Below are 25,534 nucleotides of genomic sequence, written 5' to 3'. Positions count from 1 at the left end.
CTTGCTTGTACACTTTACCCAAAATCCACAAGACTTGTCCTTTTCTCCCTGGCAGACCTATTATATCGGGCATTGGGGGCCCGACAGAGAAAATCTCGGAATATGTTGACACATTTCTGAAACCCATGGTGGTTAACCTTCCTTCCTATATCAGGGATACAAAACACATTCTGAGTACCTTAGCTGATTTCACTTGGGAAGATGGGATGATCATGGTAACTTTGGATGTCACAGCGCTGTATACCAGCATTAAGAGAGAGGCAGGGATGATGGCGGTAAGAAGAATGCTATATAACAGATCAGCTACCACTTGGGAGCATACTGAAATGCTTATGGAAATGGTGACACTGCTACTAGATAATAATGTATTCCTATTTCAAGGTGACTGGTACAGACAGAAGCAGGGTGTTGCAATGGGCTCCAGATTTTCTCCTTCCTATGCCAATCTCTTTATGGGATGGTTCGAAGCGATGATGATCTGGGGCCCACTGGGCACCGACTGGAATGACTCAATATTATACTGGGGAAGGTATATTGATGATTGTTTTATGATTTGGACGGGGTCCCAAACACGACTCACCGGATTCATAGAACATCTTAATGCCAATGACCAAAATATCCACTTCACCTCTGAACAGAGTATAAACAAAATTTCCTTCCTAGATGTGGAATTTTATGTGGAGGACGGATGCTTGCAGAGCAGACTATTCAGGAAAGCAACATCATGTAATTCGGTACTCCATGCATCCAGCTCACATCCACCACACCAAATTCGATCAATCCCATATGGAGAACGTGTTAGGGTGAGACGAAATTGTAGCACCGACACGGATTTTGAAACACATAAGAGGAGTACCCTTAAGAGATTTAAAAATCGTGGGTACACTCAGGAGGTCCTGAGGAGGGCTGAGCGGAGAATTGACTCAGTTACTAGGGTAGATACTCTGAAAGACAAAACGGTAACAAACAAACAGGATAATAAGGTAAGACTGGTCACCAATTATAACGACTGGTCTGGGATCTTGAGACGAAGTCTTACCAAGCATTGGCATCTACTTAAGGCTGACAGATCACTTAACGATTACATCAGCAACAAACCAGACATAACTTTTAAAAGGGGCATCTCACTTAGAAATATTCTAAGTCCGAGCTATCCTACACCCAGGAACACAGACAATTGGCTGACCACGTACTCATGTGGTTTTTCCGGTTGTGGCAAATGCACGGCTTGCAAATGGGCACACGCTAGAATTACTGAATTTGGAGGCCCGGGTGGCAGAACGTATAAAATCAGGACCAACATCACTTGCCTCACCAAATTCGTGATTTATGTTATAGAGTGCAAATGTGGGAAAAAATATATTGGCAGTACCATCAGACCACTACGCGATAGGATCGGAGAACACATGAGAGCAGTTAAGAATGGGGATATGAGATACCCTATAGCTGCTCATATGTCTGTCTGCCCCAAACAAACAACAATGAAACGCTTCGAATACTATGGCATCGACTACATACCCAGACACCCCCGGGGTGGTAATCGGGAACTGACACTGAGACACAAAGAGGCATTATGGATTCTAAAAATGAGGAGTACTGAATGTGGTTTGAACATTGACCATGAGCTCCATTACTTCTTGGGCAGATAGACGTAACTGATAAACAATACGAAATAGTTGAAGCTATAAACATGACACATGAATTTACTACCAATGTCGTACTGTGTGTTTCAGTTTAGATGAGAAAAATGAATGTGGCGCACGAGGTTACCGTTCTATCTACTTTATTCTTGAATATTTCAATATATACTACGTTGAACTCAATGATGTATTATTTACATTTACAGAACAATTCGATGCTAACTATGTCACGCTAAGTTTAGACTAATAATTACTTAAACAGGACTCTAAATGTTTATGTTCACTTTGTGTGTGCACTTCCGGACGCAGGGATGTGTTAATACCCTTTGCTTTTTAGTGTACATGTGTAATAATTTTGAACATATTTGAACATTTCAATTCTGATATCGCACATTGACCTTGTAATTTTCTGACCTCGCTTGTGGAGAGACCTAAGGACACTCACCTTAAGAAATCATATCTACCGGCACAAATATAGCCGATTCATGCACACATCACATCCAGAATCGGTTTAAAAGAATAATCACAATCGATTTTGCACTCCTTTTCAGGCCAAGAGAGGCCTCATAGATCGTAAGTGGTGATTTTTATTGAGGAACACCGCAACGGCGATATTTGACACCTAACGGAATCAGGGCGATATCCAACACCTCACTGGATCGAGATCCATATATTAATTGAATCCGCTTATTACCCTTTATGCTAATTACTTTTTATTATTGGGACCGATTTCCTGTTGGATTATAATTATAAGTGTAGGGACCAATAGTGATGAGCATAGATCCCTATTCGTGGGATGGGAGGCAGTGTAATCACGCAGAGTCTTTTCACTATGTCAATTTTAGTGACGAACGTGCTGACGAGTTAACCCGGATATATTCCCGGTTTGACTCTTGTCACATGACACAAACACACGGAAGACGGGTTTCCATACTCGGTGGACCCGATTTTGCGCTTAGTGGACACATGTGAGAACGAGGGCACGATATTTGAGAAGAAAACGTCAGGTAAAGATAATGTTTCTACCCAGATTCAGGTTGGTGGAATGTCAGAACGGCACTCTGTTTCCTTAAGGTGATTCGCGTATATGCCCCACATGGGATATTACGACTGTTTGGTAACGGAGTGAGGGACTTATTTCGTGTTATTGCAACTAGGTATGAGTGAAATTCAAAATGGCAATTAGAATCACCTAAGATATTATGAATCTAGAGACTTATAGATCATAGCTTGTTTGTTGGTCGTGCATATTCTGCATTTGACTTGCGGTGGGACTTTTTGAAATTAGCAGATACGGGAAAACGAGCCTAGACCCTAAGTTGTCTTCTCTGATAGGTAGTGTTGTTTGGAATAACAAGATTACGCTACAGTATGTCCGGACCTTGACATATGTATTTCTCATCTCCATAGAGAAGTGTTTGCACACGAACACCTCCTTGTTGATTCTGTGGAATCCCTTGTTTCTACCAGTGAACTTAGAACCCCTTGTGGGCCGGAATTACAACCACAATTAAAGTAGGTTTGGCCATATTTTAGCTCGAAACTTGCTCACTGAAATGACGGTTGGATCATATTCTGATGTTTTTTCACTTTTATTGTATTTCCCCGGTGTTAACAGAGATTTCAAGAATACAAAGAGAGGTAAATAATCCACCTCGGCATTTTGGGTGTTATTTATTCAGTCACGTTTTGTTTTAACGATGACATGGCACTTACCTCCCACGACGGCGATAATGTTATCAGTAATTCGCACAACCAGTAGCTCACCAAGCTATCACGTAGTATCACAATCGGGCCTTTCTCTCTCCATGTGTTTGGTTTGCTTCGAAGACTTTTTGCTCATCATTCCCCTTATGGGTTCCTATCTTTCTTTTGGAAATTTAATTTTCCACCACGCAATTATTCACTGTGTTTGGGATCACAATGCCAAACTTATTGTTGACTACTGTGGATTTCAGTTACTGTATGTACTTTCACGGTATGAGCTGGCATCTTTCTGTTTATTTGTACAGCCTTGAGGAAGTCGCCGGAGTACACTCCCGATGCGACGAAACACGTGTTGGCTGTAATCTCGACATCTCACCAAGACTCGTCTTAATAAAGAAGACAAGAAGAAAATTGTAATCTGTGTTTAAAAAGAGAATTTTTTTTTTTATGTACTCATATTTCATGTGTGAACTTAACAAAAACACGTATATTTAACACGTGTGCTGAGGCTTCAGTAAGAAGCTTCCTCTGCATGCAGGCCAAGGTTGGTACCGAGAAAAGGTTTTGAGCACCCTGCCCGCGGGCCCGGCGCAGAAACACAAAGAGAAGAGAAGCCTTCCGGCTCGGGCTCGAATCGGCCCCATGCAGGCGTTGAGCAGAAATCCTCGGCGCTGAAATTCAAGCACGTCCGGATCCACGTTCCTTTTTTGTCGAAGCCTAAATCTTCGGTACCGAAGAGTTCGGAGCCGCAACTTTCGACGCCGAAAACTGCAAGTAAAGGTAAAAAGACTCCGACCAAAGAGCCTCGGTCCGATGTTACACCTTCGGATCCAAAACAAAAAGAACTGGTTATTAGCCCAGATACTGGACATATTCATACCAAATTGCCTGACATAAAGGAAACCTGCCATGATGTTGGATTTTAATCCTTAAAAAGTGCAATTTCCAATCATGAAGTTCCGCTGATCCTTCTGATATGGCCTTCAGAAAAAAAAAATTACATCTGTTTTATTGATTTCAACATGCCGAGAGTCATCAGCACCGTTTAAAACCACAAAACTACACAGTGATTAGAGAGCAGAAGAGCTAAACAATGATCCCTGCGTGTGCACCAACCATCAGCAGAGGAGTTCAGGCAGGTGGAGCGGCCTTCACAGACGACACTGCGTTTTTTTACACATATAAGTGAGGCAAGGTGCACAGAATAATTTGCGAAATGGGCTTTTTGTCCTAAACTTATATGCACGCTTGCCTTCCTAATTGTAAAATATATTACCATCCACAGCCTACTGGGTACTCCTGTACTGCCAGAGGGGACATGTGACTGTGATGGAGCAGTGTGTACATTGGAATGGGCATGTGGGAAGTGCGTGTTTACGTTGTGCATGTCTGTGTGACAGAGTCGGGTTGTGTGTATGTAACAGATTGCGCGTGGATGAGTGTTCTTGTGGGACAGAATGTTATTTGTAACTGTGTGAGATTGTATATACAGCTACTGTCTGTGTGAGAGCTTGTGTGCGTGTGAGAGAGAGACATAGTGTGTGTGTGTGTGTAAGAGAGCTAGGAAGTGTGTATGAGCGATGTGTGTGAGTCCTCGTGTACGTGTTCTTCCGCCTTTTCTCTTAATGTGGATACCTCTGATTAACCAAGCCCCCTGTAGATCTGAACAATATGGACTTGTTTATGTTGAAAAAAAAATGGTTAATCCCGAAGTGTCCAGCATTGTAAAATTCACGCGCGCGCCTGTGATACGGTGCAAGCCACGTACCACCTCTGCACGGGGTTAGATGGACTCCATCTTTAATTCCATGACATTTATTGCGCATATGAGGAGGATAGGGGTGCAGTTATGTGGTGCGTCCGTTTCCCGCACAAGAGACATTCTTTGGTACCTTTTGAATACGGGGTACCCCACCTCGGCAGCAGAGAAGCCCTCTTTGGGAGGGTCGTCTGTTTACACAATGTGGAAAAGACACACTGGTCTACAGAGGACACATTCCGCGCACCGCTGGGAAGGGTGGCCAAAGCACCGTGGACTTTTTGTATGTGTTAATAGATTTATGGTGTCTTTTCGACACCCATCCAGGGTAATTAGCCCAAATGTTCTAACTGAGTGATAGGTTTGTGAGCAATAAAGCAATTACCCATGGCTGGGGCTGACAAGTCCTCTAACTAAACTCCAACCAACAGCTAATTGCAAGGGCCACCTCGGCCCTATTGACTGCAATTAGCCCTGCTAAACTCTTACACCCAACTAGCTGGTTTGTGGTGATTTATACAGTCGAATTTGCATGAAATGTGGTTTAAAAAATGTTGACGCTCCTTTCAAACACTTTGGGGGTAAGCAAACCTCGAAACAGCGCTGCCAATGAAACCTGTCCCCTCGCTGCAGAACCGAGCAGGCATCTCTCACGGGCCGTCCCCAGCTGTGGTTTCTGTCAATATAAACCAGTGCTAAGTGATTAACTGTGGGAAAGTAAATGCGCCGGTAAAGCTGCTAGTAATTCTCTCATGTGCCATTACCACTGAAAGTAGACTTTCTACTGCAGACAGGAAATGCAAGCGAGACGATCACAAGAACGGCTCTAAAGCTTTAATCCATAAAAACACCCCCAAATACGTGCATGACAGTAAAGATTACCATTGATTCAAGCGACACAGGATTTATTGATACAAAAGACAAGTCAGTTATTTCATATCTTTACTCAGAATATGTGCAAGCAGCCTTCTTTTAACAGCTGCATGTGAGGGTGACACTGAACTGGCTCCAACATGGCTGCTCGCACCTCGCCTCAATCCATGGCTTTCCACCTTCTTTGAGATGCCTCTGTCATTAACTTCAAACAGAGCTGCGTGAATATGAAAACAAGTAAAACGATCGCGAAACTGAAAGCAATCGCTTTTGGAAACAGAGAAAGCCGCGAGTGGTGCGCGCGCTGCAACAAGCCATATGGTTTCAATTATCGCGCCCGTGTCTGGGCACGGTAATTGAAACCATATGGCAGCAATGCGCGTAATAGACACCAATAGGCCATGGGCGGAGCAATGCGCCCGCCTTTGACCTATTGAGTGCTATCGTAAAACAAACACGCAGGCAAAAGCCAATAGCAGGACACAAAACTAAAAATACACGCACGAGCGTGTACAATTCCAGGGTCCATTTCGGAACCCCGGACAAAAGGACTTTCACTGCGCGCGCAGGGCTGTGCACTGCATCGCTAGGCGCGAGATCTAAACAGGCATTGCAAGGTGGATTGTCAAGTGCATTCAAATATGCTATGCAAAAGTGAAAAGAACACTAGCAATTCCCCCTAGAGCGCACTCCACACGCAAACTAGAGGCTTCTATGGCTTTCTTAGGAAATATACCCATAGATGATATCTGCAAAGCTGCAACATGGTCTGCACCTCAGCCATTCACAAAACAGTATTGTGTAAATGTGTTAGCAAGCTAGTGTGGGCCAAGCAGTTTTACATACACTATTTCAGACCACTGCTTTATAGTCTACGCACAGCATGTGATCTACAGCTCACATGCCTCGAACAGAAAATGCTACTTACCTAGTATGCATCTGTTTTTGGCATGTAGAGCTGTTGCAATTACTTCTTACTTAGATACATATATACATGGACTTCTCTTACTACTCCATTATCACCCTCTGTGGCAAAATAATCTAACAATGGAGTCGATGCCCATGCGCACTATCACCTAAAAGGGGAGTCACCTACCTTGTGACTGGAAATTACTTCTTCGAACAAAAACAAGGTGCAAACATCCGGACCCAACACTAGATGGCAGGCTATGCACAGCATGTGACTCTACAGCTCTACATGCCAAGAACAGATGCATACTGGGTAGGTAGCATTTTCCTTATATGTTTTAGTTAATTTTTTGATCATTTTTATCTTAATGGTATTCATACCACATGTCCCAATCCTCATTTATATTTGTATTAGCCTTACAAATAAATACAGATTTCTCAATAGAAAAAACGTAACCACCATAAGATGCAGAAAGCTTGTCATGTTTTGATTTTTTCCACTTTTCCCCATACCCTTTTTCTGTATTGTGGAGTGTGCATTAACCAGCTATAGGATTATCATGCAACTGTTTGGACTTTGAAATCTTTTGAAGAAGCACTGCTATTATTATGAAACGGTGTACACGTCCACCCGTCAGTTATGGAATATCTGATTCATCAAAATGCTCTTACAGGAAATATCAGGAAAACTGATTTGTTCAAAGCATAGGACTTTGTGAAATATTGTGTTGTGTAGTGGTGTTTGTCATTTTATGATGTGAGAGTTTGTATCAGCTTTGAAACTTTAGCCTTAAAATATGGGTGGGACTATTGAGTTATTCAAAATATGTATTACTTGGCTAGGTTTTCATTTCCCTGTTTGCAGATATGTATCAGTCCTTACTAAATATTAATCCTTTTCCTTCAATGCAGATTTTATTCACAGTAATGGGATATCTTCTGTGCGATGTGATTCTCAGGACTCCTTGTCATCTACTGCAAGTCTTGAATTGCTTAATTTTGGCTCTCAAGGAAGCAAACCAGAGGTGAGAATAAGGCAGAATATGAAGCCTATTGCGAATATTTATGGAACCGAGGCCTATTTCATAGATTTACCATGCACATAAAATATTGGCAGTACGAAAATCACCTGCAGTAAACCATCCGAGCCATAGGTGTGCTCACTTTGCTCATCACCATGGTCCAAAAATCTTTAGACTAAAACAGTTCCTAATCCAAGGCTTCTTATTTTTTTTAATGCAGTAGATAAATATGTTGTTTTCAGAGCTACTTTTCGGTTCCACTCACAGAAGCTAATTTTGCCTTCCTATGGTCTAGACAGACCTGTTCATTTGTCTGCACCGTGCTCTTGTGCAGAGCCACTGCTGTAAAACCACCAGGCTGCCCATTGTTGTGAAACGATTTAAGCCAAACCTAGCTTTTTAGCTAAAAGGACTCTGAACTGGTAGTTTTTTCCCGAAGCTTAATCATATGAACCCTGAAGTCCAAGCATACTGTGAAAGAAAATAAACATTCTGGAAAACCCAATGCAGTTACCGCCCGTTTAATCCAAAATATAATAAGCTGCAAAATTATTCTATATGCGATTGGCAGTGTCTACTGAGCAGCACTTTGCCGTTTGATGAGTTGAGCTCATAAATCCAATTTCAATATATTTTCGCTCCACTTGTATTCAGTTTTTCTCAGTGCGGCAAGTGGAGGAAAAACATGATTAAATGAAAATAGACGCCAACGAGCAGATGCCTGCCTTTTCTTGTAGGGAGAATGTGAGATGGTCTTGCGAAGTAGATACACTGTAGGTGCAGTATACAAGCTGATTTCACAAAATATGCAGTTCAATCTCTGCTGTGCCAACTTCAAGTAAGTGTAGCCTCATTTTGAACAGTCAAAGCGAAGTACAGTGTACAACACTGAAATACAAGATGACAGCACATTTAAAATGTGTGACAATGTGCAGTAACTTTGGTAAGATTTTAGGCAGGTGTATGTGTGTGTGTAGATATATATATAGATGTGTGTGTGTGTGTGTGTGTGTGTGTGTGTGTGTGTGTGTGTGTGTGTGTGTGTATATATATATATATATGTGTGTGTGTGTGTATTTATCTCAAACACCAGAGCTCACAGTGTTTCTCAGGCCACTTGCCCTGCTGCGTATATATGACACCTCAAAGAATGCCCTGGTACTCCACGTGGGAAGGGAGTAACACACACAATTTGGTGCTGGCGATTGCTGAAGTTTATTACCAAATGGCAGCAAAAGCATATGATCATGGCGTTTATCACCAAAACGTTTCAGACTTTTGCCTCCATTTGATAATAAACTTCAGCACCCACCATCATCAAAGTGTGTTTGATACTCCCTTCCCACTTGGAGTACCAGGGCATTCTTTGTGGTGTACTAAGAATCCCCTATAAAAAGCTTTGTATTAGGTGCGACTTTCTTATTCTGCCATCTGCCAATTCTTAGGGTTTGATCTCTGTATGCTCTAAGGTTGGGACTTTAGTCTATGACTCTGTCTCTGAACTTAATGCAGGATCGATTTGATACCTATGGTGTTTCCAGGAATGTGTAGATGTGGACTTAAATTTGAACATAAAAATAAATGTTCTAGCTCTCCAGTAGGTTTGATTTAGTAGAATCAATCCTTCTCCCCTCTCACGTGGCCAAAACTGCTCTGGCGAGTCGTGAAAGCTCAATTTTAAGTCCTTTATTTAATGAAAAAAAGCCAATTTGAGGCTGAATTTATGCGCATAACATTTTTTGACCGTGAACTCTGTAGGTTTACTTTTGATTATCTAATCACAACGCTATAGTCACAAGTCCTTATAGATATATATCATATCTGTGCCATGTCAAGTAGATATCAGTATGCCCACTTTAGGGATAACCTGTTCACGCATTCAGAATCCAGTCTGTGATAAAATAAACCTGCTCGCATGTAGAGTAGGTCAGACATCAAGAACTTAAGGCAAAGGTTTGGCATCTATCCCGTCAAAATGCAGTATACTAAATGTGGAAATCTTTTTGATCCACAAAAATGGAAGATTGTGGTCCAGGTTTACTAACTTGTAAAGTCAGCAGGGATAGCCCTTTATTGAGTTCTGCATGATGCAGTAGTTTGGAGGTTGTATGACCTAGAGGTCTCTGGTAACCATCTTCCTTGATAGCAGGCTTTTGTGCAATGTGCAGAAGAACAGTGTGCACAACGTGCAATGTACTTTACTATGTAGAAAGCGTTCCTGGAGGCTGAGTGTTGGAAGGTGTCTCTTTATGTGATATATCAAAAATCTGATATACCATGTAAAGAGTCTAGTTCCCTTATGAGAGTTCAGGGGCTAGCTATGCAATCCCAAAGTGCGCTGTTAGGGATTAGTGTGGGTGAGCAGCCTTAGGCTTAACATAGAGCAGTGAAAGACATTTGCAAATGCACACAATGATTAATAAATGACAACACGACTCAAGAAGGAGATCCACCCCAATTTATAAAAATAGCAAGTATATGTTTAGGCATCATTGAAAAATCGTTTAGGTGAGTACATTTTTTAATATAAATTCTTTTCACTTTGAAAAGTGGACACTGCAATTTCTGAGTTCTGCAGTGTTATTCTAGGGAAGGAAGAACAAGTTCTGAAAACAGAGATAGTACAGTGACTTACACAACCAATCTCCAGGAGTTAAGCTAAGTGCTGGGTAAGGTCCAAGGCAGCACCAACAGAACACCACCAGCGGGAAGAGGGCGGTCGGGTGCAGGGTGCAAAACGGCATCAGGAGCCCAATCAGTTTCTGTGAAGATTGGTCGATGGGGAACGAGGCTGCAGGCTCTGGCAGGAAGGCCAGTTGGGGTGAACCAACAGGGGGGTTCAAGTCTTACGATGCTCTGGGACATAGGAACACTTGTGGTCCTCTTCTCCATGGCCCAGGGGTGATGGATGCAGAGGTGACTTTAGGTGTTGGATTTTCTTACAGAAGCAGTCAATGGGACCTGCGTGCAGAGGCTGCAGGTGACATCAGGGAATCCACGGGGGTGAAACCATGATGGACTCGAGCACTGGAGGGCTGGGGATCATATCGACACCGGTGGCCCACTTCAACCCGGGCCAGAGGCAACTTGTGCAGTGGTGGCTTCAGGGCGAGTCATCTGTGGTGCAGGTCAGAAGAAGAACGGCAGACAGGTCAGCTGGGCTGGGGCCAAGTCAGGTGCTCTCTTCAGTCTTCTGAGTTTGCGGCTCTTCATGTCCTTCGTAGGTTGTCAGAATCTGCTTCTCTGGTGCCAGGGGCTTCCCTGAATATTGAATTTAGGGATGTTAGGGGCAAGGTGGGTAAAGTCAATGGGCTACTGACCCTTGAGTCACTAAGGATGTGGCAAATATTTATTTTATTTATTTATGCGTTTTTTATATAGTGCATCCTTGCCTGTTTGCTATTGCTGCTGCCTGTTTACTGTTGAAGGGGAGAGGAGGGGAGACAGGACTACCGCCCCCAGCCTCCCGTGCGGCTGTCGCCGCCAGCGCCATCCTCACGTGCCTGGAGGCGCTTTAAAAGTGCTTGCGGGCTCCCGCGGCGCGGGACGCGCGCTTGGCTCACCTGAACGAAGGGCGGGCCCGTCCTGCGCCCGTCATCGACTGGATGCACATGGGTTTAGGCTGTGAACCTTAAGGTACTGTTCATCATCCGTGGCATTCTGTTTTCAACCTATTGTGCTGTAAACGGGACAGGCGGCTACAGTACTGCGCCTTCTGGTTGGGGGGTCTGTTCGCTCTTTTGCCAGCCTTTTGTGGTAACCCCGCTCTTCAATTGTGCTCTCTAATTAAATCTCGTGACGTGACGTCGACCCCTTATTGGCAATGAGCAAACACATAGGGGCGTTGCGGGCACTGTGGACGCCTTCATTATTAGAGCAGAATCAATGCTCACACATGAGATTGAACTCACTGAGAGATGATTGTCCCTAGAACCTCTATCATTGCAGAGGCGCTCTTCCCTATGCCCCTTATTAGGCTCTAACATCACGGGTGGGGTGCCTATTATCTTTTTGCCCTCTACTGCGGATGATCAGTACCAGCCCCCTTCTGCAACTGATTTGGAAGCACCGCCTGCACCTTCCACTATTTTAAATGGGCCCAGTCTAGCTACAAGGTCACGGGCCCTTTTACTCCATCCTAAGGATAAGACGAACGAGCCATCGGGGAAGCGGAGGGGGGGGAGGGCACCCGAAAATCTAAACAACTGAAGCGGCCCTGGGGATCCAACCTCGAGGAGCCTCAAGATCGCACTACTTGCACTACTGGCACACAGACTGATGGTGCCTTATTGGCACCCATAAGCGGCGCCCAGAGATCACTGTACCTGTAATTGCTGGGGGAATCACCACAGGTATGGCTCTTGCCCAACTGAAAGAACTAATTGATAACAGCTTTGCTGAACTTCGGGCCGACTACACTTTCTGGACTCTGAATTACGTAAATTGTCTAGCTTAAATTGGTCATCACAGCTTATTGTTCCTATAGGGGAAGGCCTGGGTACAAATGCTCATCAGACTATGGTTACAGCGCCCCTAGAAACCATGTTGGTTAGGGTAACAGCCATTGAGGATTTGCTGAGAAAGGGCCATGGAGCACATACCTCTAATTCTTCACGCAACCTCTCAGACTGTTTATCGGCTGATGGAGTTATGACCTCTTCTTCCCAGGCAAATTCTTTGCACACTTTAAATCGTGGGCCCTTAGGACTCACGCCTATTACCGACCCACTACTTAATCCCACTTTGGCCCATACCAAGTCTAGTGAAATCCAACTGCCACCCCTCTCAGACACAATCACAATGGGAAGGGAGGAGGCAAGACTGAACTTGCCCCCCGAAGCTACTCCATATACTATAATTCTAGTGAATGCACCACACCCTACCACCCAGGTATTCGAATCATGGGAGACACTGAGAAACAAGGCCCTCTGTTGGCTCGGAACTAAAACCGGGCTCACAGAGGCCTTGTTTGGCGAATTTAAGATGGTGAGAAGAGTAGGCTGGGTAGGGAGAAGGGAAAAAACACTGCCTGGCGACTGCATTGTTCTCACTTTTAGGTCACCGAGACTAGTACGTGAGATCCTGTGTAGACTTGGCAGTGACCATGTGTCTCAAGATGGAATTAGTGCTCTACCATTAGGATACTTTTACCTTCCTGGGCACCACGTACATCAGACTTCATTATTCAGACCCACAATCCCTACTATTTGCCAACACTTTAGTCTCCCTTTACAAAATAGATTCAAAATACTTCCATCCTTGGAAGATATAGACTGACTCGTTCCTACCACAAAACAAGCAGATTTTAGAGGGACCGCTAAAAACAAATCCTCTAGCCTCGCGGTGGCACCCATGGACTCAATGGAGGCCGCACACACTGACCATAGCGATTCTGAAGTTTTAAATGACAACTCTATTTTGCAATGCCCGGGGCTAATGATCGAAGCACATCCAGATAGCGAAGTGGCTCATGATCATACTGCTTCGTGTACCGACATGCAGGGACATCACTTGACAACTAAAAACACGTATCACCATCATCCTTTAACTAACATTGTCCATCACTCAAAAGCTTCTAATGCTGTTTATGAAGACGCTGTATGGGTGGAAAGTTCTGGACTTAAGGCGCTACAGTTGTCAGGGCCCAAATTTACATGTGGCACAATCCTCGTGAATGGCCACACCCAAGAGCCATTGAAAGGGTAAGGTTGAGAAATGGTGGAGGGTGGTGCCTTCTTAATTGGTCCACGTCAGTGGAAAATCAACATCAAGAACTTTGCTCAAATTAAAATTGCTTGTGATGTTTTTATTACTAGTAGACAATGCAGGTATAAATTGCGAAAGAAAAAGCAAACACGCCGACACGTGTTTCGCCCTAGTGGCCCATTGGCCTTGGGCTTTTTCAAGGCTAGAATGATTTGAAAGTTAAAAATAAGTTGAATACAGAATTGGGTGAGAAAAGTGAAGGAGAAAGAGAGAAAGGAAGAGTGTTATGGATTTACCAAAAGTGTAAATTTGGGAAAAAGGCAAAGTAGGGAAGTAGTCAAGGAAAACAGAAGATGTTAGGGGAAGAGGAAACCCAAAAAATGCAAGGCGATGGATGGAGAGAGAGAGAGAGGGAGGGAAGAGAAAAACAGGGGGAAGGGAAGGATTCAAGGAAAACAGATGATGATAAGGGAAGAGGAAACCAAAAGATGCAAGGCAAGGGATGGAGAGAGAGAGAAGAAGGAAGAATATGGGGGGAAGGAAAGGAGAGAGACGATAGGAGAGAGATGATGGTTCAAGAAGGAGAGAAGAGATCAAAAATAAGGCTTATTAGTGGTGACATTTCGTTTTCACATAAAACAGCGTAAAACAGGTGAATATGTACATAGATGACATAATATCAATACAAATGCCTTATTGGGTGCATTGACACATTGCTGTTATAGTAGAATCATAACATTAGTAACAGAATCCTAGGCGCAACAGCATGAGCAGGGCAGAACCAACAATTCTATACAAGAGGTGTAGTTGTACCTGGGATTAGTAGGGTCCTGAGATGAAAAAGAAAAGGGTAAATTATAAAAGGAGAAAATGTGTGATGGTTTTAGAAGGCAATTGGTAAGATGAAATAAACGTCGAGGGCGCATAGCCTGCAGATTAAAATGGTAGGTTCATCAAGAAAAAATTATATAATATCTCCAAGAGAAAATATGACATTTATTACTGACACCAGAGAAGAGAGTCAAAGGAAAGGAAGATTTGCAGGCGAAAGGAGGGATAAATCCATAGGAACAAACGAACAAAACAAAGTATCTCATTAGTTGTGCAAGTGGAAAGAAAGGCTGCTTACCGGTTTTCAGTAAATAGCAAGGTCTTCCTAAATGAAAGAGCAAATGGTTCAAAAGGTCACTCATAGAATCGAGATTTAATAGTTATCTCTATTATAAATGGGCCAAACTTGGGGTTTAATATTTAAGGGAACAAGGACGCTGTAATGCCAGAACAGCGCGCTAGCCAAAAGGGATGTGAGCGTAAGAAAACATAAGGTGCTTTGCCAGTAAAACAATCTACACGAGAGATGTAAATGACAATGTGTGCTATATGAGGCGTTACTAGTTTAAAGTCAGTGGCATTTAAGTAATGCGTGCTTAGTACGGCGTTACTAGATCCAAGGTCAGTGACAATTAAATAAGACACAGTAATTAAAGGCTGCGCAAAATATTATTAGCCGGTACAGTAATGAACGAAACTGACGTGCTGAGCGTGAGATTAATTCAGAGCGTTATGACCAATGGCACATGGACCACATTAAGAGGTTACTAGTTCAGAGTGACTTCTTCTGTTAACACGAACACAATTCTAGTTGCATGTCCCAGAGGGGGTTAGGGGGCGGGCCTCTCTCACCTGCTGATGAAGTAACTGAGTCTCTGCGGTCTCGGAGAAAAAAGCTGTCAGAAGGGTTCAGGCTTAGATTGCATTGACGTCAGCAAAATAAGGAATGCTGACGTGCTGTTTGTTGTCGTATCAGGTGCATTACCAGTGGCAAATCTCAGTCCAGCTTAACAAATATACTTTCTTGGAACGTGGCAGGCCTAACCACTAAATTGGTTGATGCCGACTGGCTTAATTGTTATTTATGGCTTCGAGATTTTATGCTTTCAGGAAACCTGGGCAACTGAGATCTGTCACATTAATGGGTTTAAAACCCTTTTCACCCCTGCTACCTTGTCCAGCCACAGGAGGAACAAGGGTGGCCTTTGTACTTTCTTTTCACATAAGCTGAACGTAGTTGGGATAACCCTTGCAGTATCCAATACCTACTATCAGGTGTTAAAAATGTATATTGACAAATCCCATTGCACTGTGCTTTTAAACTTTTACAATAACATACCCGCGTTGCAAATCCGGCAAGTATTAAGGCAATTACAAGAGGACTTGGACTCCATTCATGGGACCATAACCAAAGACCTCTGTGTAATTTGGGGCGGGAACTTTAATACTAGTCTTTGCACTCATATGGCAGGAGGATATTGTGGCCTATCATCTGATGATGATATAGATACCTCTCATTTCTCTCATTCCCTCTTTGGGGATACGCTAAATCTGGTTAAATACTCTATGGATCTGGGCTTCGCCAACGACCTCTGCTCACCACCCATACAGTTTAGTTGCACATTTAACGGTCGTGGGTCGTGCACAATTATAGACTTTCTTTTAATATCCAATAGATACGCCGACAGAATATATAATTTTAAAACTCACTCTGTCGCCTTTAGTGACCATTTTCCAATTAGTGTTACCATAGACCTGCCGTCCAAATTGCTATCAACTGGACATATGGTCATAGGCCCTTTACAGGACCCTGTAATTAGAACTAATGGATATACGGTCATATGGGCGGGTGTAGATACTTCTTTTTTAACTAAATCAGTTTTAACTAATTAAAAAACAGATTTTCTAGTATGCCTTGATGAGACTGCGTTAGATGTCAATATTCTTAGTTCTTTCTGTAAAAACTCAAAGGCTATTCACAAAAGCTTAATAATCAACCCCAAAAGATCCTTCAATGGTACGCAAGGCTGGTTTGATTCCCATTGCAGTAAGTCTCATGCAGCTTTGAAACTTGCCCTACACCAGCCGAGGCGAGATCAGGAAGCAATAAAAAGGGCGAGGGCGGCATACAAGAAGTCGCTCAAAGCACGAAAGGAGGCTATTAGATCAGAACTATGGGAGGCCCTTAAGCGAGCCTCTGCTTTAAAGGACATGAAAGGTTTCTGGAAGGCCGTAAATGCTCTGTTCCTGGCCCCGAAAAACTCCCCTAGCTTCGAAAACGCGATTGGGGAGGACCTTTGGGTGTCTCACTTTTCCAGCCTTTACTGTAACAACATATCCCCCAATACCAAAGAGGACACTGGACCAGGCACCGTAAGTCACCTTCCAATCTGCATTGATTTCAATGTGAACGAGGTGATCCTGGCTATTAATAGAAGTATAGGGGGAAAAGCTCCGGGACCCGACAGTATTCCTGTTGATTCATTTAAATCATGCCCATTGCTTTGGGGCCCACTTTTAACCCTTTTTCTAAGGGCTTGCTGCACACAAGGGTTTACCCCGATATAGACGGAATCCATTCTTGTCCCTATTTTCAAGAAAGGCGATCGTAATGATCCGGCCTGTTACAGACCCATTTCTTTGTTACATTCCCTCGTGAAAGTGGCTGGACGCGTAGTCCTGAACAGACTGCAGTCGTGGGTGGAGGATTCAGGTGTCCTCTCAGAGCTACAGTACGGATTTCCGTCAAGGTCTCGGCACTGTGGAACAGAGTCTGAACCTGAACCTTAAAATGGGTAAATATATGCAGGCAAAAAGAGGGAGCCTTTGTATGTGTTTCGTCGACTTAAATTCGGCGTTTGACTGTGTCAACCACCAGAAGTTGTGGTGCATCCTAGAGGCTATGGGGGTGGAAATGTCGTTAATCAACTTCCTCAAATAGTCGTACTTAGATACCTGGGCTAGGGTGCGATATGCCAGAACTGGCGAACTCAGCCTTAGTTACCCTTTACATAAACAGCCTGGGGGACACTATATCAAGGGTATGCCAAGACCTACACTGACTAGGCAAAAAGACAATTGGTGCTTTGCTATATGCTGACCACGCGGTCTTGTTAGCCCGCACCCCAATAGGCCTGCAGAAAATCGTGACGAGTTTTGCCTCTTATATGTCGAGCCTGGATCTCCATTTTAATATTAGTAAAACCTTTGTAACGAAATGCAGTAAGCCCACTGTGAAGTGCCGCAATATTTTTATTAATACAAAAAAGCTTGAATTCACGAATTATTTTTCCTACCTGGGAATTGTTTTTGATAATAGGGGCCTACGGTCAAAAGCCATTAATTGTAGAAAACTGCTTTTTGCCAAAGCCATTGGTGCTTTGATTAATTTCTCTAGGAAGTTAGGAAAGCGCCCCATGAAGGACTTTCTGATAATATATAAAGCTAAATGTATTTCAGTTGCTCTATATGGAGCTGGCATTTGGGGATAGGCAAATATAGAGCCCCTTCACCAAGCCGAGAATAGGTTTTTGGGATTTTTATTAGCCGTCCCAAATTATACGGCTACGTACATTTGCCACGCTGAATTGGGGCTATCATACCTGTCCGATCTTATTATGGCATAAGGTCTGGACAGGTGTTACTACCGGCCTGAATCGGGACGTGATCAAAGACTGTCTGAATTTGCAACGGGCACAACGAATTCCCTGGCTCGCCTATGTGACAAATTTTATGCATGACCGTCCTAGATCGTTCAGAATATGTTGCCAACCCCAATACCCTGTCTCTTATTTCTAGGAAGGATCTCAAGGCTGTATGTATTAACCACTGGAGATGATTAGATTGTCATCTAATGTTATGAAAATCTCAGTTAGAGCGAATCAATTGCTCTTGACTCAGCCGGGAATCCAACCCTACTTATTATTAACCCATAGAAATTTTGACAGGATGCTATTGACACGCCTACGTCTTGGTAATTTCCATAACCTGGTAACTTTTCTTCAGGTAAATGACTGGTCACACGCTCTTTGTCCATGCCCCTGTGATGAATCATCTGCACAGTCTACAATTCACACACTATTTTTCTGCAAGTTTTTTACTTTACTTAGGAAAAGATGAATCCTTCCTTGTTTGAAATTGCAAGGTCTGAGACAATGTCGACCCGCTTTTCTTAAGCTGCAATTCCTAGATGATGACATTTTTAATGATCATATTGTAAAATATCTGAGAGGGGTGATAAGATCAAGGAAATCTATGCAAGGCCCATCTTCTGTTTAAGTGACCCTGGTTCCTTATCTAGGTAAAGGCTATACTGATATCTGTTTTTAGTCCTTGTTCTGTGTAAATTGTAGCTAGCTGCTTACTTTTTAATATATTTTTCATAATTTCTAACGATGACATTTTATCTCTGTTAAATTGTGATTACATGAATTATCTCATGCTTATTGTTATGTATTCTGCTTTTATGATTTCACATTTTTTAAATCGAAAAAGCGTATCTTGACCACTAAGCTTCCTATATGACCACTTCCTGTCTGAAGTGGGCATAACCCTGTCCCAGGATTCCTAAGTATGCCATCACAAAGATGGCTACTTCTGAAAAATCGTGCCCACCTCACTGTAGCCCACCTTAGGGGTGGTACTAGCCTGGAGGTGGTACGCCTACCTGACTAGCTAATTTTCCAGCCTATCCAGGTGCCTAGGGGGCTCTGGACAAGGTGGGTGGCTTCCTCTCCTGTGAGAGGAGCCAGATTTGCATTCCAAAGGCAGCAGCTTCTTTGAAGCTTGCCGGCTCAGGGAGACTACTCAGCAGGTCATCCTGTGGAAGGGAGTGTTATACCCTGTTTACGGACTAGCATTTGTTCTGGGTCTCCTAAGAACAATTGCTTCCACCCTAAGTGGTAACAACAGTGTCTCGGTGGCAGGCTGGCAGAAACCAGTCAACAAGTACACCAGAGGCTGCTCGGCATTCAGGGGCCATCTCTATGGGGCCTCTGGGTGCATGTATTGGTAAATCCAACACTGGCATCGGTGTGGGTTTACTGACACAAGATGTTTGACACCAAACATCCCTATCTTAAGTCAAGCCGTCATGTAGCTGGGGAACTAGTTTTCACCATTGTCCAGCAGATATTTTAAAGTGGCTTCCCTGGTTACTTGTACTGGCAGTAATAGGACTGGGCACATGGGGCATATCTGCTCATGCAGGTATGCCCTCGCATGTAATATTCAGCACCCTGCCGTTGTTTTATCACTTTTGTCCGCACCAAGACACGCAGCCTTCAGTGGCAGTCTTGCATGTGCTTAGTGAGGGGTCCCTTATGGTAGCACAATTCGTGCTGCTGCCCTTCTGGACCCTCTTTAGTACCTCAGGCCCTAGGTACCAGGGTACCATTTACTAGGGACTAACAGAGTGTGCTAAAGTTTTGCAGCGTGAATCTTTTCTGGATTCACAAACTACATTATTCCGCCATCCCATGGTTGGGCCCCAAATAGTATCTAAAACTCTTTTGTCCTTTTACTATTTTTGTGTTTGTTGTTGGTGGGCATCAACGTACCTCCATTTGGTGCACCTTGTGACGTCATTGTGCTTCCCCGGATGCTCCCACCTTTGGTTGCCATCTTCAGATTCCTTTTTCCACCTTTGGATCTGGATGTAGAAGTTATTGAAGAACCAGAGAACAAAGAAGGAAAACTATACTGGAGAGGAGTCATCGGGGGAAGATACAGAGAGGAGTTCTGGGAGCAGAATAAGGTATTTTCATTGACTAGCATGGAAAATGTGCATGCAGGGGGTCCCCTGTACTTGGTGATGGAGAAGACACCATTCCAGTTCTGCCAGAACTGCCATCACAAGTTTGCAAAGAAAACCCAACACCCAGTCTTCATCCTCTGCCTACCGGTGGACCATCACAGCGAGGATTGTAACGTGTGTGCAGTTTTTGCTCAGAAGACCCTAAGGGGAAAGACAGCGACAGAGAGTAGCCCACCATACCATGCAGGGCCGTCATACAACACAATCCCTGCAAGATTTGGGCCTGTCTAGTGACGAGAAAGAACGTCACCGAGGGGCCAGAAGGGGATGTCTAGGCCTCGTCGATGCTGAGAAGAAGTCCAAGAAGATGTCGAAGACCGAGGTAAGGGACACAGTGTCCTTAAATCCGGTGGCCGAAACCCAAAAAACAGAGGCTAAGACCTCCAAGACTGTGTCGGCATCTAGCCCCTCGGCGACCGTAAGCAAGTCCAAAAAAAGAGACAACCTCGGGTCCTTCTCGAAGGACATTGCAGCATTAAAGACCCCTGAAAGATATAAGACGTCCAGGGGCGGTCGAGAGCAGGATGCTTTGGCGTAGGAACAGGAGAGGTCGAAGTCAGAACGACACAGCTCGACGAGCACGCTTTCGGTGAAGGAGTTGTCAATGAAATGACCGCATGAAGAGCTTGACAGCCAACACCAAGAGGTGGAGATCAAGAGTTAGAGAAGAAGGATCGAGGCCAAAATGTCTAATATCTTGCAGAGGAAGAAAGACTTTGAAAAAAGTCTTAAGAAATATTGTATACCAAGAAAGTCGACGACAACAGAGCAAACGAACAAAGACCTCGAGGAAATTAAGCCTCATTGAATACCTGAGCCTCAAGGTGAGCAGGAGGAGGAAACCTTGAAAAAGAAGCTGGAGAACAAGTACAGCTTCAGTGTACCAAGAATTTGACAGGCAAGAACTAGAGGCAGACTCACCAGAGGAAGTGGTAGACACCTACCTTTCAAGATCACCACCTGATGACATTGACATATATAACCATGTTATAAAGAAATCAGCTGATAAATATAGGGTGCAACTGAAAGAGGAAAACACAATCCTGTTAGAAATTCTTCTACCTACTCAGTCAAGGAGCCAATTCTTGCCAATGATCCCAAGTGTCTTGGACGATGGGAAAGCTATCTTCACCGAACCAGATATATGTAAGGTGGTGACACCCAGGGCAGTCAAGAAATACAAACATTCTTCAAAAGACCCTAACTACATAAAGGGAACCATTCCAGCAAACTCCATAATACTCTCCATGGCCAGGAAGAGAGCCAACATCCCAAAGACCTCAGGACCTCCTCCAGATAAGGAGAGCAAGAGGATGGACCTCATGGGACAAAAAGTGGAAAGGAGTGCAGCAATCCAGTGGCGGATAGCTAACTCAAATTTACTGATATAAGATAGGTGAGCTTATGAAACACATGCCAGAGCAGTATCAAAGAAGGGCATTTCATTTAGTGGAAGATTTAAAAAAACATTGCATGTACATGCCTAAAATCGGCACTGGATGAAGCAGAAACTTCAGAAAGGCAAATTATGATGATTGCATGGCTAGGAATATCAGTGTTAAAACCAGAGGTGCAAGCCAATATACTCAATGTACCCGTCAACGGAGAACAACTTTTTGGAAGTTCAGTTGATGACACCCTGGTCCAGTTGAAAAACGATAATAACGCTGAAAAATCAATGGGATCCCTGCAGTTCAGAGGCAACATGCAGAGGGGATCAGTCCCTTCAAGAAGACCAACAGGAAGAGGATCCAGTCAGCAACATCCCATCAAACATACCAACAGTCCTTTCAGGGAGGTAACCAATAAGAACAACAACAGTAGTCATTCTGCGGACGTCCACACGGAAGAGGACAACGGCAGAGGGGCTGGGGGGGAGGGAGGGGTGCAGGTAACAAGTGACTTCACACAAATCAGAAAGGGCACTCTGAAGATCAGAAAAAGGTAACAACAAGGGTGCAAACAGAAGCACTCCTACACTTAACACCAGTAGGCAGCAGATAACAAAAATGTCTGTGAGAATGTAAGAAAATCACCGCAGCCCAGTGGGTGCTAAAACTAATACAAATTGGATATTGCATAGATTTAATAAAGGTACCCACAAAGTGGACCCAAAGAAAAGAGTACATGCGTAGCAAGCGACAACACTCCTACTCAAGGAAGTGGAGGAGTGTAAGAAACTGGCTCTATATATACTGCACCAGAGGTATAGTGTGTATAGAGTCCAAGGGTCTCCAGAGGTTTGGCAGAGGTTAAAGTTAGATAGAACCTTACTCTCTAAAGTGGTAGCTTAATCGAGCAGTAAGGCAGTATCAGAGGACAGTGTTAAGCATTTGATGTACACTCAGTCAGCAAATGAATTCACACATTTAAGATCTGAACTCTAGGCAAATTGTTTTGTATAAAAAATATACTGTTTTATTGCTAGAACCAAACAAGCCTGGTAAAGGTAAGCATAAAAAATACTATCTGACAGAGACACGTTAGTGATAGATTTCTTACCTTAGAATATCTCCAGGCATCAGACTGGATCCGGAAAGTTTTTGTCAGCAGTACCCCTGCGTCTCGGTAGGCATCGTTGTGCGGCTCCGCGTACGTCGCTGGCGTCGTGGCCGCCGAGATGACGTCGTCGGAGCTACTTAGACGCCCCCACGCGCGCTGACGTCGGTTCTTTCTTTTTTCGCGCCAGCAAGCGGAGATCCGTAAGAGAGAGCGGTACCTCTAGTTAATATTTTAATTGGTTTCTGAGAACTTTTTTCTCTCATCTTGTCGAGTACTCGACTCCTGGTGCAGTAGGGATGCCTGGGTTTAAGTCCTGTAGGACCTGGCGTCGGAACATGACGATAGTGGACCCGCATGACATGTCTCTTCTGCATGACCCTGAGGCGTGCCCGGATTGTGGGCCATGGCGCCGAAAGCTTTGCGGCAGCGTTCCCGAACGTTATTGGAGGCCCGTCAATCGGTTCCGAGCCGGTCGAGGTCCCGCTCCCGTGGGAGGTCGAGGGCCCGGTCACGGAGCCATCACCATCGCTCGTCGGACTCTGGGACAGGTAAGTCACGGCGCCATAAAAAGTCGAAAAAGCGGCGTCGCTCTTCGTCTACCCCTCACCGATCGCGGGACGCAGTGGAGGGGGCGGGCGGTCACTCCCCCGCGGCTCCGATGGAGCCTCTGTTGTTGTCTGCGGCCTACCCGCCCTTTCCAGGCCCGCGCGCCACTCCGGACGAAATACAGGCCTTCCTGTCGGCCATGAGCCGTTTGTTTTGCCCATCAGCTCCCTCCGGAGTGCCTTCGGGCCTCGCGGACCTTTTGGGTGGTTCTGCCCCCGTGCCGCCGCCTTTGACCCCGGCTATAGTACTGGGAGGGGTCTGAAGACCCTCTCGCAGCTCAATGCGAGGATGAGCCAGAATGCAAAGGTGATACGGAAGGTCCATTGGATCCGGATTTCTCTCCACATCCTGGTACACTGTCCCCCTCTTCACTGGCTACGGAGGAGGTTGGGACTTTTTCCGTAGTGGTGCGTAGGGCGGCTGAGGCTTTTAACCTCGAGCTCCCTTCTGTACCTATCAAGACCAATCTCCTGACTGAGGTACTGCAGCTAGCGTCCTCCTCTGCGGAGCCGCTGCTGCCCTTCAATGACGCACTTATTGACGTCCTGTTGAGCACCTGGAACAAACCCAACACAGGGGCTCCTGTGGATAAGAGTGTGACGCGCCGCCACCGCCTGGCGCCGGGAGACCCCAGCTTTCTCACACAACACCCGCGCCTCAGAGTCTGGTTGTCCAGGCCTCTGCCTCACCAAGCGCATTCCCTTCTGCCCCTCCGGACAAGGAATCTAAGAAACGGGAGCAGTTTGGCAAAAAGATTTTCACTTCTGCCAGTTCAGGGTTGCAGGCGGTGAATACTGCGTGCTTGTTGGGCCGCTATTCACATTCTGTGTGACACGGTGGCTGCCTCAGTGCCCTGTGGAAGCTTGGGCGGTGCTCTCCCAGGCCATTACCGAGGGGAGAGATGCTGCTAAATTCACTATCCGTTGTGGACTTGACACAGCCGTTTCACTCGGCAGGGCACTTTCCTCAACGGCGGCGCTCCGCAGTTACGCTTGGGTCAGAACAACTGGCTTTTCTGGGAATGTTCAGAACACTTTGTTGGACATGCCCTTTGATGGCACACGCCTCTTTGGTGACCAGGCGGATAGCACCCTGGAACGCTTTAAGGACACTCGGGCTACGACCCAGTCCTTATGTCTCGCCACCACCCGCACTTCCTCGTGCCGCTTTTCGCTCTTGTCGAGGCGCCCTATTGCGTTCCTTTCAGACCCGCAGGCCTGCGCAGCTGCAGTCTCAGCGCAGCCGCAGACGTGGGACCTGACGTGGTGGGTCCAGAGGACAGCGAGCAGGTCAATCCACCACCGCTCCTGCCGCCGCCTCAAAACCTTCCTAGTCCAGTGTTTCAGACCCACCGGATGCCAGTGGGCGGCAGGATTTGCCATCACCTCCCCCACTGGCGCACCATCAATTCAGACAGATGGGTTCTGCAAATAGTCCGTAGGGGCTACTCCTTCCCCTTCGAGTCTACCCCTCCAGCCATGCCACCTCAGTACCACCGCATGTCATGGGGAACACTTGGCACTTCTCCAGCAGAAAGTTGTGGCCCTCTTGGCAAAGGGGGCCATCGAGCGCGTTCCGACGCCAGAAGTAGGTCGTGGTTGTTACTCCCACTACTTCTTGGTTCCAAAGAAGGACAAAGGTCAGGGCCCTATCTTAGACCTCCAGAACGTCAATCGCTTCCTCCGGAAGAAGTTCAAGATGCTCACGCTTGCTCAGGTCTTGTCTCCCCTAGACCCGCAAGACTGGCTGGTAGCGTTGGACTTGCAGGATGCCTATTTTCATATCCCCATCCTGCCAGCCCACCAGCGTTACCTACAGTTCACAGTGGGCCACAAGCACTTTCAGTTCACCGTGCTCCCTTTCTGCCTTACCAGCGCCCCTTGGGTGTTCACGAAAGTGATGGCGGTGGTCGCAGCTCATCTGCGCAGATCAGGTGTTTTCAGTCTTCCCCTATCTCGACACCTGGCTGTTGAAGACGGGCTCGCCCCATGCAGTCTTCTCCCACCTCCAGACTACGGCCGACCTCCTGCATTTTCTGGGGTTTTCCATCAACGTGCCGAAGTCGCACCTGATTCCCTCTCAGAAGCTCCTCTTCATCGGAGCAGATCTGGTTACGGCGCAGTTTCGGGTTTATCCTCCTGAACAGTGAGTCGGGGACATTCAG

General features: G+C 45.2%; 1 protein-coding gene across 4 annotated transcripts in view; it reads left to right on the top strand.

The window, feature by feature from the left end:
- RGS12 (regulator of G protein signaling 12) overlaps window positions 1-25,534 on the top strand; it is an 881,248-nt gene that overhangs the window by 629,165 nt on the left and 226,549 nt on the right. For all 4 annotated transcript variants that reach the window (XM_085642496.1, XM_085642494.1, XM_085642495.1 and 1 more), the window contains one exon: window positions 7,801-7,913. In XM_085642496.1, the coding sequence (XP_085498622.1) occupies window positions 7,801-7,913 (113 nt within the window). The remainder of the gene's footprint in view (window positions 1-7,800; window positions 7,914-25,534) is intronic.

The sequence above is a fragment of the Triturus cristatus genome, chromosome 2_2 (genome assembly GCF_964204655.1).
Source record: "Triturus cristatus chromosome 2_2, aTriCri1.1, whole genome shotgun sequence".
Classification (NCBI taxonomy): Eukaryota; Metazoa; Chordata; class Amphibia; order Caudata; family Salamandridae; genus Triturus; species Triturus cristatus.
The sequence above is the reverse complement of the archived record's forward strand: the minus strand, read 5'-3'. Positions and strand labels throughout refer to the sequence as shown.